Source organism: Oncorhynchus gorbuscha, linkage group LG10 (assembly GCF_021184085.1).
Source record: "Oncorhynchus gorbuscha isolate QuinsamMale2020 ecotype Even-year linkage group LG10, OgorEven_v1.0, whole genome shotgun sequence".
NCBI classification, from domain to species: domain Eukaryota; kingdom Metazoa; phylum Chordata; class Actinopteri; order Salmoniformes; family Salmonidae; genus Oncorhynchus; species Oncorhynchus gorbuscha.
In genome coordinates, this window is record NC_060182.1 from 67406222 (window position 1) to 67423348 (window position 17127).

The 17127-nt window shown below is 41.2% G+C and overlaps 2 protein-coding genes across 2 annotated transcripts; one reads left to right on the forward strand and one right to left on the reverse strand.

The window, feature by feature from the left end:
- The first annotated feature begins 16 nt into the window (after positions 1–16).
- On the forward strand, positions 17–9664 carry LOC124046395 (kelch-like protein 28). Its single transcript, XM_046366724.1, has 6 exons — positions 17–180; positions 1633–1893; positions 2011–2648; positions 2795–3238; positions 4908–5116; positions 5652–9664. The coding sequence occupies exons 2-6, from the start codon at positions 1633–1635 to the stop codon at positions 5813–5815; spliced, it is 1716 nt and encodes a 571-aa protein (XP_046222680.1). The 5' UTR covers positions 17–180; the 3' UTR covers positions 5816–9664.
- Positions 9665–9722: 58 nt separating this feature from the next.
- LOC124046396 (uncharacterized protein C14orf28-like) lies at positions 9723–15913 on the reverse strand. The gene is made up of 6 exons (XM_046366726.1): positions 15710–15913; positions 14309–14833; positions 12152–12241; positions 11926–12060; positions 11492–11686; positions 9723–11394 (listed from the first exon to the last, which is right to left on the reverse strand). The coding sequence occupies exons 2-5, from the start codon at positions 14641–14643 to the stop codon at positions 11503–11505; spliced, it is 744 nt and encodes a 247-aa protein (XP_046222682.1). The 5' UTR covers positions 14644–14833; positions 15710–15913; the 3' UTR covers positions 9723–11394; positions 11492–11502.
- Positions 15914–17127: the final 1214 nt, after the last annotated feature.

Consider the following 17127-nt stretch of genomic DNA (forward strand, 5'->3'; position numbering starts at 1 on the left):
GCAAAATAGCTACAAATATACCATTCCTTTAGAAGTACACTGCTTGCTCCTAAAAGTTACGCAGCATAAAGTGTTTGGTTTTTGTTTTCCTGACAGACGCTGGGGTTCCTGCGGTTTCTGGATTATACTCCGCTGCTGCAATAAAACAGATTTTGTCGGCTCATTTGACGCTCAACACAGGTTTGTCTAGCTTGCATAGTGTTGATTAAAAAAAATGATATTTAGCTAGTAGCTATCACACGTTACAATAGATATCACTCAACAAGCTGGAGATCAATGTTTAGCTTGATTAGTACTGTTTTTATTTGAGCAGCAACAGTACTGGCTTCGTGGTAATGCATTGGAAATAACACCCTTGTTGCTAGCTAAATTAATTTCTCACACGATGCCTCAAACCCCTCGTACATCCGATAGCCCGGTTATAGCAGGCTACGCATTATTAATAGCTATATTATAAAATACAAGCAATATTCATCAGCTAGTCTGAAAAATCAGAACAGTAATTTTGTGGCTTGCAAGGCTGTTGCTATTTATGCTAAATGGGCCGACGTCGCGAAGATTAGCTAACTAAACTAGTAGGGTTCATTATACACCTTTGCTAGTCGCTAAACAGATGACGTTACCCTTGAGAAATGTAATGTTAATATTTTACATTGGTATTCATTACAGGTCCTCGACAAGTTTTGAAAGGATTGGAGCACCGATATTTGGCAAATAGATGCTGTTGTTGTGCTAAACTGTTAGCAACCTTGCTCGCTCAGTTTAGTTATAGCTAAGCAATGGTAGACTAGCTAGTTTGCTGACAACATTTGACAGCTAGCTAACGGAGCCTTGCGGTTTTGAGGCGTCGCTCAAGCTTTGTCGAAATATGCTTTGAAGATGCAAAGCTACTAACATAGCCAAATATACTACCGTAGCTAGATGGCAATGTTTGACAGGTTTAAGAACTCTGCCATAGCTACATCTTACATTTTAATATTATTTAGTAACTGGGGTTATTATTAGCTAGTTGCCAGATAACTAGCTAGCTAGATGAAACTTGCTCAACTCTTGCGCTTTAAGGGAGCTAAACTGTACGCATTCAACTGAAAGAACACGTCTTTACTAAAGGATTATCAAGGCAAACTGAATTCTTGTTGATATACATATTTTTCACCGTTGTGTAAAAATAAAAGGCTGCTTAGATTTTCAGTTGCAGTGTCATCTTTCATCAGGCCATTTTTTTAATGACATTCCCTACTCATCAGATTTAGCTCATTTGCATCCCTGATATGATACGATGAAACTTGTAGACACACACTCAGATATATTGTATGCTGTGCACTGCGTATTGTATGTTGTACTTAACTATAGCATAAATCATATTGGCATGACTTAGGTGGCTCACGTGTTTACCTTGCTAGATACTGCAAGTCAATTCAGTCCTTCCCTTAGATTTGACCTGGAGAGGGAATTGTTGTCTTGAGTTTCCTCCTCCACTTGTCTATAGTACTGTATTTTGGTTTCATGAAATTGATGCTGTTATCAGGCTGTCCTGCAACTTTACATGGAGATTATGCTGCAACAATTTATTTTTAAACTGTGTCCCTTACATTTGACAGCATGGTAATGTTGTGCGTTTTATTTTCAAAGATGGACCAGCAGGCCCAGTCCTATATGCTTGCCAGTCTGACGCGGCCCCACTCTGAGCAGCTGTTGCAAGGCCTCCAGCTGTTGCGGCAGGACCATGAGCTGTGTGACATTGTGCTGCGCGTGGGTGAATGCAAGATCCATGCCCACAAAGTGGTGCTGGCGAGCATCAGCCCCTATTTCAAGGCCATGTTCACGGGCAACCTGTCAGAGAAGGAGACCTCCGAGGTGGAGTTCCAGTGCATTGACGAGGCTGCGCTACAGGTAATCGTCATTTAAGCTCACTGTCATCATTTGGAAGATTTCACTGTGTTTCCTAAAAGCACACTTTGTCTGGCTCTTTAATAGCATGATTGTGTTTTTTTATTTCTTCTCCTGTAGGCAATCGTTGAGTATGCCTACACTGGCACGGTATTCATCTCACAGGAAAGAGTGGAGTCCCTATTGCCAGCTGCTAACCTGCTCCAGGTCAAGCTGGTGCTGAAGGAGTGCTGCTCCTTCTTGGAGAGTCAGCTAGATGCTGGGAACTGTATAGGCATCTCACGCTTCGCTGAGACCTATGGCTGCCATGATCTCTGCCTGGCTGCCACTAAATTCATCTGTCAGAATTTTGAAGAGGTGTGCCTGACAGAGGAGTTCTTTGAGCTGACACGGGCGGAATTGGATGAAATAGTGTCAAATGACTGTCTGAAGGTGGTAACGGAAGAGACTGTGTTCTACGCCCTGGAGTCGTGGATCAAGTACGATGTGACTGAGCGGCAGCAGCACCTAGCTCAGCTACTGCACTGCGTCCGTTTGCCTTTCCTCAGCGTTAAGTTCCTCACCCGCCTCTATGAGGCCAACCACCTTATCCGGGATGACCACGCCTGCAAGCACCTCCTCAATGAGGCTCTCAAATACCATTTCATGCCTGAGCACCGGCTCTCCTACCAGACGGTGTTGTCCACAAGGCCACGCTGTGCTGCCAAAGTTCTTCTTGCTGTGGGAGGCAAGGCTGGACTCTTTGCCACCCTCGAGAGGTAATGCTGAGCCCCAAACAGAATCATTCAAAACTGTTTGTCAACCCCCCCACCCCTTTTTATTTTTTTAATATGTATATTCTTAATTTGTTTCATGTGAATTAGAAAGAAATTGAACAAATGTAACTTATTTCTTTCTCTCGTAGCATGGAAATGTACTTCCCTCAAACTGATTCATGGATTGGGCTTGCCCCTCTTAGTGTGCCCCGCTATGAGTTTGGAGTGGCAGTGTTGGACCAGAAGGTGTATGTGGTGGGTGGTATCGCCACACACATGCGACAGGGCATTAGCTACCGGAGACATGAGAGCACAGTGGAGAGCTGGGACCCTGACAGCAACACGTGGTCCACAGTGGAGCGCATGGCAGAGTGTCGCAGCACCTTGGGGGTGGTGGTCTTGGCTGGGGAGCTCTATGCCCTGGGGGGCTATGATGGCCAGTACTACCTACAGTCTGTAGAAAAATATGTCCCCAAGGTGAAGGAGTGGCAGCCTGTGGCACCTATGACCAAGTCACGCAGCTGCTTTGCCACAGCTGTGCTGGATGGCATGGTCTATGCCATTGGTGGCTATGGCCCCGCTCATATGAACAGGTACGTTTTCACTTCATCTAGTCAATCTGCGGTGGTATTATGGATTTTCACAGGCTTTGCTCATGAGGGTTCCAATAGGCTTTTGAAATACTAGGTCTTCTTCAAAACCTGCCATCAACCTTTCTGTTAGTTGACCGTTTTCACATCAGAAAGGTTATTTATGGTCGACCCCACAACCTTTGAATGCTTTGATCCATCCATTCAAAGAGTTTCAGCCCCCTGCTCTGTTACTAGCCTGCGGTGCAACCCATATTCTGTAAAAACAGGATTTGTTGTCTTCTACTCAGATGGTTATACAGTGCCCTCTGTAATTATTGGAACAGTGAAGCATTTTTTCTTCTTTTGACCGTATACGTTAAAAGATGGGATTTGAAATTAAGCAATGACTGATGTTGAAGTGCAGACCGTCAGCTTTTTTATTTGTGGGGATTTTCACCTTTTAGAAATTACAGCACTTTGTGTAGATAGCCCCCCTCCCATTTTAGGGGAGCAAAAGTATTGGGACAAATTCACTTGTGTAATTAAAAAGGTTAGTATTTGGTCCTATATTTATAACACGCAATGACTGCATTTGTTTATTTTGGTTGTTTCAGATTATTTTGTGCCCAATAGAAATTAATGGTAAATAATGTACTGTCATTTTGTAGTCACTTTTATTGTTTCTAAACACTTCTATATGAATGTGGATGCTACCATGAGTACAGATAATCCTGAATGAATCCTGAATAATGATGAGTGACAAAGTTAGATGCAGAAATCTCATACTACCATATTCTTATTTACAATAAAAGTGACTCCAAAATGACACACTATATTATTTACCATGAATTTCTATTGGGCACGAAATCTGAAACACAACCAAAAAAACAGCAGATGCATCCAACAAATTTGTAGAGTCACACACTTGATGTAGTCATTGTGTGCTATGAATATGGGATCAAATACTTAACTTTTTACTACTTTAATACACAAGTGTCCCAATACTTTTGCTCCCCTAATATAGGGGGACTGCTGTAATTTCTAAATGGTTCACCTGATATGGATGAAAATACCCTCAAATGAAAGCGGACACTCTGCACTTTAACCTCATAGTCATTGTTTGATTTCAAATCCCAACTTTGAAAGTATAGAACCAAAAGAAGGAATTGATCCAATAATTACAGCGGGCACTGTAGTTGCTTTCATAGAATAAGTGCTGGCTTGCTGGTTAGACCTCTGTTGTTGACTAGAGGGATGTGTTACAGTTTCCTTGACTCTCCAAACCCCTCAGGAGAAGGTGTTTGGACAGGGAAGCTGTCGGGACTTATTTGTTCCAAGGTAATTCCCAAATTGACAGTTTTCCGACAACGTTGTCGTGGTTTTCATCGCTTTGATATTGCCAGAAAAATATAGGACTGGAATAGATGGCCTCGTTAAATGGGGCTGCATTGGTTTGAGATGACAATGGCACAGCTATATAATGTCTAAGAACAAAAAATAGCAATAGTGAATTGTATTGGCTTTGATACAGGAAAAAGTGAGTCAGTCATTTTATGATGGCTATAATTCCTGCTACTGTACTAACCTGTTTAAAAAGACAGCAGTGATATTGTCAATGTACAGTATGACTATAACTGTGCCACTTGAAGGACAGTGTTTAATTGATTAACTCTGTTGTTCTACTGTGCAGTGTGGAGCGGTACGACCCCAGCAAGGATGCCTGGGAAATGGTAGCCCCCATGGCAGACAAACGGATCAATTTTGCCGTGGGTGTCATGCTAGGGTTCATATTTGTGGTTGGGGGACACAATGGGGTATCTCATCTGTCCAGCATTGAGAGGTATGACCCACACCAGAACCAGTGGACAGCCTGTCGGCCCATGAATGAACCACGCACAGGTGAGTTGGGAAATTACTTTTATTTTTTTATTTTTCATTTCACCTTTATTTAACCAGGTAGGCAAGTTGAGAACAAGTACTCATTTACAACTGCGACCTGGCCAAGATAAAGCATAGCAGTGTGAACAGACAACAACACAGTTACACAAAGAGTAAACGATAAACAAGTCAATAACACAGTAGAGAAAAAAAGGAGTCTATATACATTGTGTACAAAAGGCATGAGGGAGGTAGGCAAATAATTACAATTTATCAGATTAACACTGGAGTGATACATGATCAGATGGTCATGTGCAGGTAGAGATACTGGTGTGCAAAAGAGCAGAAGAGTAAATAAATAAAAACAGTATGGGGATGAGGTAGGTAAATTGGGTGGGCTATTTACAGATGGACTATGTACAGCTGCAGAAATCGGTTAGCTGCTCAGATAGCAGATGTTTAAAGTTGGTGAGGGAGAGGTTTATGTTGATGCTGGGAAGTTGACCATTCATATTGCATGGCCAGGAATAACCATTTATAATATTTATCTTCCCAGGGGTTGGCTCCGCGATCGTGGACAACTATCTCTATGTGGTGGGAGGTCACTCGGGATCATCCTACCTGAACACTGTCCAGCGATACGACCCCATCACAGACAGCTGGCTGGACTCAAGCGGCATGATGTACTGCCGCTGTAACTTTGGCATGACTGCTCTTTGACCCATGGCACCCCTGGGTAGGACTCCTTAAGAAGACTTAGACAAAAGGCTCTTTTTTTTTTTTTCTTCTTCCCTCCATTCATCGCCAACAGGCTGAGGAGGCCTCCACACTGCTGTGGATCCCAGAGAGAGAGAGAGAGAGAGAGAGAGAGCTTGTTGCTGGATGAATGAGCCCGGCTGGCACCAGGGAACCATAGATGGCCAGAGTGAAAGGGTCTGGGTGGAGGAGAGGAGCAGATCACCATGGATCTTGTCACAGCGAAGAGATGACTGCTGCTGGACCACAATGACAACTTTTCACAGGGCCGTGGGTGAAAACTGTCACTTTTTTTAATTGTATACTTTTTATTTTGATCATTTTTTTTTTTCTGCTATGAGCAGAACATGTTCCATTTTTTTTCCCCCTAGATCTTTAAAGTATGTGTGTGGCGCAGAGTGTCTGTATGCTTGTGAGTAGACGCATGATTGTTCTTCTGTGTCTGTGTGCAGGACGAAAGCTCAGGCAAGGTGATCGGCTCACAGTTTGAAATGTCTGCATCTAAATCAGTGCTTCACAAAGAGAGATCTGAATATTTATATTCACTTAAAGGGCTGCCTTTTTTTCTCTGTAAATAGTTTAAATGAAAAGAAATGTATAGATATGAATATATCCTCTAGTGCATTGCCTGTAAATGTTTTTTTGCACTGGGTTACTAGTTATGGTATGTGTGTGTGTGTATACATGTATTTGATTCAAGGGTTGAGGTTGTGAAGGATTAACAAACCCCACTGAATTCTCTTGAGGGTACTTGCCACCTGTCTTTCATCCTCGGAGCAATTGATAAATCCCCATTTTACGGCTTCTGTTACATCTTCCTGAGGTAGGGTCACACTTCATCCCTCTTCATAAGTATTGAAGTTATCCTGTCCTGCTTTTCACTTGCTGGGTTTGTACACAATACTAACTGGTGCTATTATGATTCAGCTTTTGTCTGTGTTGCCTCAATGTATCAGGTTTCTTTTATTTGTTCTTCTGTGTTGTTGTAGATGTTGGTTGTGCATCAAAATGTCCCCATGCTATAAAGCAGTGTCTTGCTAGAAGGCAAGCTTGTGACTGGAATACCTCAACCACCAGTCTTTACTTTGAGCCCCGTTTTTAAATTGGACTCGTTAGGTACCATCTATGGATCCATTTAGGATCTGATGCTTTCCCTCAAGCCCCACTGCTGTCATTCGTTTACTGATAGTTTGTCTGAAACATTATCCCTGCATTATGAAGTAGTGGATCTGGTTGTATGGCTTAATGCCAATTTCCTCACAAAGAAAGTCTGAGATTGTTGGTCTCTAATGGGTTAGGAAGAAGCCTAGCGGTTAAGAGTGTTGGGCCAGTAACCGAAAGGTCACTGGTTTGAATCCTTGAGCCGACTAGGGGAAAAATCTCTGTGCCCTTGAGTAAGGCACTTAACCCTAATTGCTCCTACAAGTCGTTCTGGATAAGAGTGTCTGCAAAATGCTTAAAATGTAATGACCCCTACATCCCCGCTCTCTGCTTGCTCTGATGAAGCATGTGTGAGAAGCCACATGTGGCCACGGTCTTCCTGAGGAGCTCAGGCAAGAGTGCATATACACAGCCTTGTGAAGTGCCAAAAGATGACCTGCTTTCACAAGTCTGGTGTAACTTTCTCCCGTGTGCCGGAATCAAAAGGGTTATTTTCACTGCTAATGCATAGTACGTGTGACATTCTGCCATTCTGTCATATGGATGGGGTGGATATGGAGCAGTAAGGGCTGTGTTCTATGTCAAGCAAAATTGTCACTGTCACAAACTATTTGGACCTCGGAGAGAGACATGGCAGACAGACAAGGGCATGGAGACATGACTGAGCTCAAAGCGCTCGCCTGGGTTAATGGCTGCAGGCCGCGTCTGGGTGTTGTAGCCTTGGGGCCACGCTGAAGGACAGGTAACATGAGACTATAGATCAAGAAACTCAGTCCCTGTTGTTGGTCCAGAGTGTAGGAGCAGTTTCCTTGTATTGTACATTTTATAGATGTTTGCACATGAGGAAAACTTAAAGGGAGCTTTGCACTTACCGGACTTATTGATGAGTAGTGCAATTTCAATTTGTACATGGAACTCAATTTAGGTTAATGGAATTTAAACAATGCAATACATTTGTGGATACAATTATTTTTTGCTTTGAATTTAGCCTCAGAAGTCCAGGCGTATCATATTGCTGTGACGTTATCACACGTTTTATATCGTCAAAGACCACCACCGCTCAAACCTTTTGTCTCTGTTTTCCCCATCCCACTTTGCATTGTTTGCTCTCATCTTTGAAGAGCCATTAACAATGTTGTGCAAGTCAATTCACATGTACTGAGGAAAGTTTGCAGACCATCAAATGGATTGTATTCCAGTAAAAATTCCAGTTTGCATGTAATGTAAGATTGGCACAAGACTGACTGTATGGGTCTTGCTCTAAGCCATCTGATCTAGTTACTCACCAGAGAGCAGCCTTGCACTTACAGTGCTGCAGTGTTGTGTTCCATTTACACACTTGTCAATTGTGATTACCTATACTCTTTAGCTCTTACCCTCTAAACGTTTCCTTAGACGTAATACATTAAGATCAAGGGAAGCCCCCCCCCCCACCCACCCACACAAACATCTTAAGACTGTTTATTCTAGCAATAAGAGACCATTGTCAGCATCTCAGCAGTATGAGAGCTTGTCTGAACAAGCATGCAAGTTCTTCACTTGACTTCTCTTCTTTAAATGCTGATGGTTGAATCTTAGGTGATGTTAAATTTATTTCTAAAACAAGTTGTTTCATGGTTAGACCTGCTGCTGTTTTCCCCCCATCTTGGAATGGTGGGCTTTAACATTTCACAGTGGAAACATCTAAATTAATCTACGATTGCAAAAAAAGTTTACGCTGCCATGGGATGTAAGTAAATATTTCAACCTGCATGAATGTACAGCTCCTATTCACATAACCATTAATTGGTTTTCATTTTCTTCAATGTCCTTCATATGAATAATCAATGCAAATCCAACATATTGCAATAGGTGAAATATGACATCATTGGAACATCCTAAGATAAGTTAGTGCACATAGTATAAAATTAGCTAATACTGTATTACATTAACCATTTTAATTGAATAGTCTTTTCCCTTTTAGATTTGCTTCAATTCTTGATGTTAGGCAAATTAGGCATTTGTCCATCCACAACATCTTGGGAGGATGAACCAGAACAGTGAAAATCACGCAGGCATGATTGTCTGCAGCTGCCATCCCATTGTCAAGCATTTGATACTACTACTACATTTTGAAAGATGCTATCCTTGGGGATATTGAAGACAACATACATTTTAGGGATGAATGTATACAGACTTAGTCTTTACTGCGCTGTGGAGGGACATTTGACCATACGTGGAATCTGAAAACGTGAAACTGCAAAATGAAGGGATGTATAGCTAAATGTGAATTTTTTTAAAGAAAAATAAGTGTACTTTTATCATGCCCTAACCATGTCTTGTTTTGCCACCACTCACCAAAGTGCTTGTTTTACTTATGAATGCAGAGGGAATACTAAAATCAAGTCTGGAGGAAGTCATTTGAAACTGATGTCAATGTTAGCCAAATTATCTCTGCTTCTTTTACATTTCCCATGAGTGTCTGAACTGGCTTAAGGTGAAAATTTTGAATTCTATATCCTGTGGATTATTACTGGAACTACAAGAACCTTGATTTAGAAGCAGTATTTTTGTTTCCAAAATGTTATCATGCTTTGATTGAACATACATTTTAGCCAGTTTGTGTGTGCCGTCGTACAGAGTTAAAATGAATAAATGCCTGCCTTAAAGGTACGCTGTTCTTTGGCTCTTGTTTCTTAGTTATGGTGCAAACAAGCAACGAAAACACACGTTTGCATATAAAACATTTGTATTGAGAAAAAAAAAGACTTAGCAATGAAAGCATAGATACAAGTATTTTTGCTCTAAGAGTTTCATTATGTACTTCTGTCAAGAATGAAATTGTACACTGATAAATTGGCAAGAGGCACAATGTGATGGTTCAATGCTCTGTTAATTTCTAAATTATCAAATGCATTACAAAATCACATTTGTATACTAATATTTACTACAGGTTTGACATCTTTAGATTGGGATGTAGTAATTTACCTTGTTGAATTGTGCAGGATATCATATGCTACTATGAAAGGCAAACAAGCGAGCACTCCAGAAGCACTTCTGTAATGTCACTGTGCTGGGGTACTTGTAAGAAATTACTGACATTAAAACAGAACTGATGTTATACAATTATTGGAGCATGTATTCTAACAATCACTGACATCAAGTAGTCATCAGCATACCACCACTGCTGGCTTGCTTCTGAAGCTAAGCAGGGTTGGTCCTGATCAGTCCCTGGATGGAAGACCAGATGCTGCTGGAAGTGGTGTTGGAGGGCCAATAGGAGGCACTCTTTCCTCTGGTCTAAAAAATATCCCAATGCCCCAGTGCAGTGATCGGGGACACTGCTCTGTGTAGGGTGCCCTCTTTCGGATGGGACGTTAAATGGGTGTCCTGACTGAGGTCATTAATGATCCCATGGCACTTATTGTGGGAGTAGGGATGTCAACCCCGGTGTCCTGGCTAAAATTCCCAATCCAGCCTTCAAACAATCAGTCACCTAATAATCCCCAGTTTACAATTGGCTCATTCATCCCCCTTCTCTCCTCTGTAACTATTCCCCAGGTCGTTGCTGTAAATGAGAACGTGTTCTCAGTCAACTTACCTGATAAAATAATGGATAAATAAAAAAGCTTAATGGACAATTTAAAACAAGCAAGTAAATCAAGGATAATGATTGAATTTCCACAAAATACAAAGCAATACTTAAACAGTTTCTAATGTTTTCAAACTACAGTGGAAATAGTATTTAAAAAAGCACCAGTTTAATCTGAAGTCAGGGCTGGTATGCACAAATAGATTGTAGTATTGTACCAACTCTCACAGAAGCTTTGCTGGTCTAGGTTATATACCCAGTTGACAAGTCTACATCAAAGTTGAATTAGCTGAATTTGCTTCTCTGAATGCCACCCCACTCAAGAGAACACACTGCAAGCAAACTTTTAAACAAACATTTACGCAGTAAAACTATTTAAGTTTGAGTTCATTCTTCAATATGCATACATGCCCAGAACTACTATAGTTCATACATAAATTCTTGGATTCCAAGCATGCCCAAAGAGAAGATGCACTTATCACTTTGCACACAGCGTTTCAGAGGCAACAGTAAGACAAAATAGAGCACATCATTTCGAAAAATAATCTTAAAAGTATAAAACAGAACAAGGAAGTTGTTGACATGTCATTAAAATAGGATGTGGTGCTAAAAAAAGTTATGGTATGTTCTCACTGAGGAATTGAAGACAAAACCATGATTAACTAAATGTAAGGTAAAGGGTTATTTTTCTGTGAATTAAGGGCAACAAAAAGACAGGAAGGTGTAAGTGTAGGGTGAGCAATTTTCTAAAGATCCTTTCTATTAGTGCTGTCGAGTGTCTCCCTCCTTCCTTCTGTGTCCCGTCAGGACCCTGGTGACAAAGTTGGGGTTAATTCAATTCTATTCAGGAGAATTTTAATTCAAGTATGTCATGAAAAATGGATCTGACCCCATCCCTGTTTGGTTACCTTTGTGCACCTCATTTGTCTGAGGCGCGGATGTAGACAAGGGAAGAGAGCAGCAGGAGTTCAGGGGGCTTGTTTAACAGGATCAGATTGTCGCTCCTCAGCCCGTCATAGTGCATCCAGTAGCCGTCTATCTGGAATGCTGCAGAGTAGTGATGCTCCTCCTTGTTGAAGAGTGTGGCGCCTTCCAGTGAGTACCTATTGAAAAGCAGAGACGGTTCTATTTTTTAGCATGTTAAAAACCAGTCTCGGTTACCAGAAAAAGCTTAATGAAATCAATGAAAATAGCAAAGTACAGGCAAGGATGTTACTGTTTCAACAAAATAAAAAAAACAGACGGGCAATATTGACATTAAATGAACAACCAGGGAGAAAAAGAACAGCATCAGACAATGAGGCTGGGATCGGAGTCCTCCTGCTCTACATGGTTTCCTTACCTGTGTTGGGACAGAGCCAGATGGTAAGGAACGTAGGACAGCTCCTCAGACTTCCATAGCTGCATGTTGAGAATGACAAAAGGAGGTGGGCCATGGCAGAAGACCCTCTGAGAGAACTCCCTCAACCCATTACACCTGCAGAACAGACAGGAAATCAGTCAGCATCATATAAAAGACCAGGAGAGATTATAGGATATGATGGTTCAACATTCAAGTTATGTCTCACCCCAGTTCTTTGCAGAGAATGATTTTGGGACAGAAGAACTCCTCCACCGCTGACTGAATGGGATCTCTATGGGGCAGCTCATGAGGAGGACTGGGAAACAAGAACAAGGTTAAGAAGTTGAACTCTGAACACCATATAGTTAGGGTTAACTCTAACCATCACCAGTATCAGGCTACATAGATGCATTTACACAAACCTAATTCATAATTTTAATCTCCACCAGATTGAAGGAATACCTAGGATAGGATAAGTATCCCCCCCCTTAAGATTTAGATGCACTATTGTAAAGTGACTGTTCCACTGGATGTCATAAGGTGAATGCACCAATTTGTAAGTCGCTCTGGATAAGAACGTCTGCTAAATGACTTAAATGTAAATGTAAAAAGCACCTATGAAAACAACTGAAATAGTTGGGATTCGGTAATAGGTATAGTCCACTGTCTAAATACAGCCAACCGTGGGTAAACATAACTTTATAAGGCTCTGGCAGAGATTGAACCAGAGCAGTTTAGAAACCAACTGCTCTCTTCAATATTTTATACTGTGAGCCAGGATTATGCTCAATTCTTTCCAATTCAAGTAGTAAACAGGATACAGAATTGCAATATAATTGAATTTTGTGAAATTCAAATGCCTCTTCTATTCAACACAGAGTGTATAAAACATTAGGAACACCTTCCTAATATTGAGTTGTACACCCTTTTGCCACCAGAACAGAATTAATTTGTTGTGGCATGGACTCCACGACAGTGTTCCTCAGGGATGCTGGCCCATATTGACCTCAATGCTTCCCACAGTTGTGTCAAGTTGGCTGGATGTCCTTTAGGTGGTGGACCATTCTTTATACACACAGGAAACTGTTGAGTGAAAAACCCTTTGGAATTTGTCCTTCATTTAATTCCCCAGAGTCAGATGAACTCGTGGATACCATTTTTGTGTCTCTGTGTCCAGTATGAAGGAAGTTAGAGGTAGTTTTGCGAGCCAATGCTAACTAGCATTAGCACAATGCCTGAAAGTCTATGGGTATCTACTAGCCTAAAGGCATCTGCCAAAATCGCGAAGAATACCTTTAACCTGTCTCCTTCCCTTCATTGAAGTAGATACAACAAGTGACATCAATAAGGGTTCATAGCTTTCACCTGGATTCACCTGGTCAGTCTAATGGAAAGAACAGGTGTTTCTAATGTTTTGTACACTCAGAGTATATTATGTGTAGTCTATACAAATATACATCTTGTATATAAAACATCAAGCATGTCGTTATATACATTCATATAAAATATTGATTAAACAATTGATTAAAAAAAAAAAATCACAAAGAATATATTACATGGTATGAAAGAACACTCCAAGGTCGCAGCTTCATACAACTCTTCAAACAGAGAACGAATACTGTATACTGGCCTTAGACCAATTACTTGGACTCCTCACATTGTAATCATTGTTAAGAGGTTTTTGTGCAAATCGAACAGTAGGTACTATATTTATTGAATACTATATAAATCATATAAATTGAAATGGCCAATTTGGGTGCAATCAACAAAATGTTGCAGAAATGCTTATCTTATCTGTTTCTAACTACAAACAATTTCAGAACAATCGGAGATGGTAGGTGTCAAAATCTTTTATGTGCTTTTTGAAGTGGAACAACCCACCTGCCAGATTAAATTAAACTCTTATGTTCTATGACTGTGTGGAATTTCTTTGAATTGCACAGAATTAAAAATTGTACTTCCTGCCACTCAAACTCAACATGTGGCCAATTCAATTTCAACTCACGAGTTGAATGGGAGTCAATTCTGAATTGAGCACAACCCTGCTGTGAGCATTATAGACAGCTGGGCCTTATTTTAGTCAAGCAGCGAGTCAAGGGGGAGAAATAAAAGCTTCTTGAAGACAGAGGTGTAGACCAGCTGTCCAGAAGAATTAGCAAAGCCAGTAATAGAAACAGGGAAAGCCCTCCCATTTGGACATAGTCCAGTTCACCCCACTGAACTAATTGAGTTCATACTTTATTTGTAGTAACTAACTATTCATTTATATACTAATGGACGATCACTGTTCTCTGATCAGAAACTCTGGGAGATACGGAAAAATTAAAATCCTCCCACACTGACCAGCTATCAGACTTTGACTTACAGCCTCTGCCTCTCTTACTTGATGTTGATGGTTCTCTGTAAGAACTCCTGGAAGCGAGCAGGACAGCTCCAGTTGGTGCATAGGCTCTCCTGCATAGTGGACAGCATTGTCTCTAAGTTCTTGGTGAAGTTCTCATGTTCGTTACCAAACAGGTCGATCTCCAATGCTGCATGGTGGATCACTGAGCGGTACTGCCTTTTGGACATCCTGTCCCAGATCCACAGCATCTTAACGGTGGTGTAGTCATACGAGTCCATCAGGTAGAGGAAATGCTCTACAAACTGCCTGCCCAGAAAGATGCCCACCTCTCGGGGAAAGCTATGGTTGTCTCTCAGTATTATATAGAGGATCATGAGGAACCCGTCAATTGTGCAGGTGTTCTTTAGGCTTATCTTAACATACAGAGGCGTGCATGAGATGGCCCTCCTCCCCGCCCTGATGGTGTAGACACCCCCCCATGGGAGCACAGGCCTCCAAAAGGAGCGGTCCTCTTCTTCATTGTTGTTGATGGATGCACGGATCTCCTCAAACAAAGTCTTTGTCCTAAGGAGACAACATGAAGGTATAAGTTATCATTCTCCTAGGCTAAGGGGTGAGTGAAGTTGATTTTAAACAGAGCTAGGCTCAGTTTATATCCTCAATCCTAAATCTTCCTTATGACTAATAAGGGTTTTCCTGTATGGTATTGATGAAGGAATGTATTCATAATTTACTAAATGCCTAATTCATTAAATTACAAATGAGTGTACTGCAAAACATCCCTCAAACCAGAGTCCAGGGATCACCTTGTAAACGTTAGCAAGCAAACTGTCTGATGCGCATTTGCAATGCAATCCCAGGTAAATTACATCAAATCTTATGCTACATGCTTCGTAAACAACAGGTGTAGACTAACAGTGAAATGCTTACAGTGCAGAGAATAAAAAAGACAAATAGAAAAATAATAACACGAGGAATAAATACAGCCAGTTACATTATACATTAAAAAATGTATATTATTAGTTTTTAGTTAGCATTGTTATTGTAGTCAACATAATGTGATAAATTGAATAGAAGATGAACATGGCAGCTAACGTTAGTTAGCTATAATTAATGCTCTTGCACGCAAACTGCAACACACACCATGGTATATGCCAGCTGACGTTAGTTTACAGACCATTAAACTTGTTAATTAAGTACCTCCATTGTAACTAGCTAGTATTGACGCTAGCTAGCTATGAAAATAGCTAGTTAGATAGTTAACTACCTAGCTAAGTGCAACCTTCTAAAACCTAGTGTTGGTGCGTTTAGTTGTCGATGCAATATTGAATACTGTTGATATCGGTTAATCTACTGTTTGGCAAGAAATGTAGTTATTGGTTTGCTAGCCTAGCAAGCTAGCCCCGCCAATGAAATTTAGCTAGCTAGCTAACGGGTTACCTTTCAATTTGCTGATTATTTTCGGTACTTGAAATTAGGGTTTGAGGTCTTCTGTGTCGGTCAAAATGCAGAATTTGCTCTCCATCGTTCTCTGTATTTCTTCATGTCTTAATTCAGGCCAACAGCCACAAATCCTTATATGACCACTACTAGTATTTTCTGTAACCCTCGAGAAAGCTTCAAAACATCCTGAGCAATGTCAAGTTACGCCCATTGCACCACATAGCCACGCCCACATTCATTGTTTTGATACGCCCTTCAGCCTTTTTTTCAGAAGTGAAATGCTGCCACCTGCTGTCTAAAAGATCTTTGCTTTTCATCTGATTTTCCACACATCTGCCTCCTCCTCAAGAGGAGGCGCGAAGTGGTGTACATTTTATTGCGTCCTCTGTGGTAGGGGTTTTTAGTATGATTTTAAGACGCATGTGATTGGCCAACAGTTCCTGCCCTCAACTCATACTGTTCTCTGGTAGGTTGACCGCATTGACAGGACCACAAATGACTCCACCCACTAGTATCTTTGTCTTTAGTTACTTATGCCAATATTCTTAGACGTTTTTATGGCCATATCGAAAAATTTTACGAGCATTATTGATGTGGGCTACGCTAGCATCGTAGCTCATTAACAACATTACCACCATCAGTAATCAGAATCAAAAACCAGTCAGACTGAAGAGACAAGCTGAGAGAGAGACAGAGTTCATGACCAGATGAGCTCCTGCATTTTTCAGCATGTTTAAAAAAAAGATAGATTTAGACTTAGGTAAACTTATATTTTTTTGTCAGGAACATATTGTAATGACCTGACTAGATCATAAATGAACAATTGTCCAGACAGAGGCTTGAGTTTGCGAATTGACGGTTTATTAAACCAACTTTACACAGGCTACTGTTTGGGCCGTAGCACACGCCAAATAGATGACAGATAACCCACAAGCCAATCGTGACCTTCTCTTGTGAAGGCCAGACGTAAGAGAGAGAACAAAGGCTGAACCTGGTCTTAACTTCCAATGCTCCACCCCCCTGCCCAACCCCCCTCCACGCCACTCCGCCAACCACCAGGATGCCCGGCATCAGAACATTCCAGGCATTCCCGTGATTGGCAGATAGCAGGTTGATTGACATGTCGGACCCCGCGAACACCGGGTACTGGTCAGTACAACACAACCACCTCCTAGCCTAACACATAACACACAGCTGTCTGTGCGGGTCGCTACAATATACAGGATACTACCCTCTACAACATAACCTTCACTCCAAATCAAATCCTACAACCTGATTTTGGACGTAATTACGAAATCACCTGGAAGGTTTACAACTACCAAAGCTTATTATTCCAACACTGCAGCAAATGCTCTGGGAAAACAACAGAAACCTGAAAACACCACCCAACCTGGAACTGTGAGTGAGTAATGTTT

Bases quoted from the DNA above. Each gene is read 5' to 3' on its own strand.
- LOC124046395 (XM_046366724.1), top strand. From the start codon at position 1,633: ATGGACCAGCAGGCCCAGTCCTATATGCTTGCCAGTCTGACGCGGCCC. The intron at 3,239-4,907 runs GTACGTTTTCAC...TCTACTGTGCAG, and splicing joins GGCCCCGCTCATATGAACAG to TGTGGAGCGGTACGACCCCA. The intron at 5,117-5,651 runs GTGAGTTGGGAA...TTATCTTCCCAG, and splicing joins CATGAATGAACCACGCACAG to GGGTTGGCTCCGCGATCGTG.
- LOC124046396 (XM_046366726.1), bottom strand. From the start codon at position 14,643: ATGATCCTCTATATAATACTGAGAGACAACCATAGCTTTCCCCGAGAG. The intron at 12,242-14,308 runs GTAAGAGAGGCA...CTTGTTTCCCAG, and splicing joins CAGAGAACCATCAACATCAA to TCCTCCTCATGAGCTGCCCC. The intron at 12,061-12,151 runs GTGAGACATAAC...TCTGTTCTGCAG, and splicing joins ATTCTCTGCAAAGAACTGGG to GTGTAATGGGTTGAGGGAGT.